A 1,238-nucleotide genomic window follows, 5' to 3' on the forward strand; every position below is an offset into this window, starting at 1 on the left:
GTCTGCTGCACCGACCTCTGCAAGGCATCAGCCGCTGTTCGTATAAGCTCGACGGCCGGATGAATTTATCAAAATTCAAGCAGGATCTGGAAGCGAGCAGCGAGAGGCAGGTTCTAATAACTCTGTTGGGCTGACCTGATGGCGTGGTCTCTGGTTTCTGGAGGCCAGGTTGTAATAATTCTATTGGGCTGACCTGATGGCGTGGTCTCTGGTTTCTGGAGGCGAGGTTCTAATAATTCTGTTGGGCTGACCTGATGGCGTGGTTTCTGGTTTCTGGAGGCCAGGTTGTAATAACTCTGTTGGGCTGACCTGATGGCGTGGTTTCTGGTTTCTGGAGGCCAGGTTGTAATAACTCTGTTGGGCTGACCTGATGGCGTGGTTTCTGGTTTCTGGAGGCGAGGTTGTGATAACTGCGCGGTCTCTGGAAGCGAGAGGCCAGGTTGTAATAACTCTGTTGGGCTGACCTGATGGCGTGGTTTCTGGTTTCTGGAGGCCAGGTTGTAATAATTCTGTTGGGCTGACCTGATGGCGTGGTTTCTGGTTTCTGGAGGCCAGGTTGTAATAACTCTGTTGGGCTGACCTGATGGCGTGGTCTCTGGTTTCTGGAGGCCAGGTTGTAATAACTCTGTTGGGCTGACCTGATGGCGTGGTCTTTGGTTTCTGGAGGCGAGGTTGTAATAACTCTGTTGGGCTGACCTGATGGCGTGGTTTCTGGTTTCTGGAGGCCAGGTTGTAATAACTCTGTTGGGCAGACCTGATGGCGTGGTTTCTGGTGTCTGGAGGCCAGGTTGTAATAACTCTGTTGGGCTGACCTGATGGCGTGGTCTCTGGTTTCTGGAGGCCAGGTTGTAATAACTCTGTTGGGCTGACCTGATGGCGTGGTCTTTGGTGTCTGGAGGCGAGGTTGTAATAACTCTGTTGGGCTGACCTGATGGCGTGGTCTCTGGTTTCTGGAGGCGAGGTTGTAATAACTCTGTTGGGCAGACCTGATGGCGTGGTTTCTGGTTCTGGAGGCGAGGTTGTAATAACTGCGCGTTCTCTGGAAGCGAGAGGTAAGGTTGTAATAACTGCGCGGTCTGTTGGGCTGACCTGATGGCGTGGTTTCTGGTTTCTGGAGGCCAGGTTGTAATAACTCTGTTGGGCTGACCTGATGGCGTGGTTGTAATAACGGCGCGGTCTCTGGAAGCGAGAGGCGAGGTTGTAATAACTGCGCGGTCTGTTGGGCAGACCTGATGGCG

At 52.9% G+C, this 1,238-nt stretch overlaps 1 protein-coding gene across 1 annotated transcript in view; it reads right to left on the reverse strand.

Annotated features, from left to right (window-relative positions):
• Positions 1 to 113: 113 nt before the first annotated feature.
• The window catches only part of LOC119586671, an 84,033-nt gene continuing 82,908 nt past the window's right edge, over positions 114 to 1,238 (reverse strand). Inside the window, exon 5 of the mRNA XM_037935408.1 lies at positions 114 to 1,179. Coding sequence (XP_037791336.1) covers positions 114 to 1,179 — 1,066 coding nt within the window. The remainder of the gene's footprint in view (positions 1,180 to 1,238) is intronic.

Source organism: Penaeus monodon, chromosome 21, assembly GCF_015228065.2.
Source record: "Penaeus monodon isolate SGIC_2016 chromosome 21, NSTDA_Pmon_1, whole genome shotgun sequence".
NCBI lineage: Eukaryota > Metazoa > Arthropoda > Malacostraca > Decapoda > Penaeidae > Penaeus > Penaeus monodon.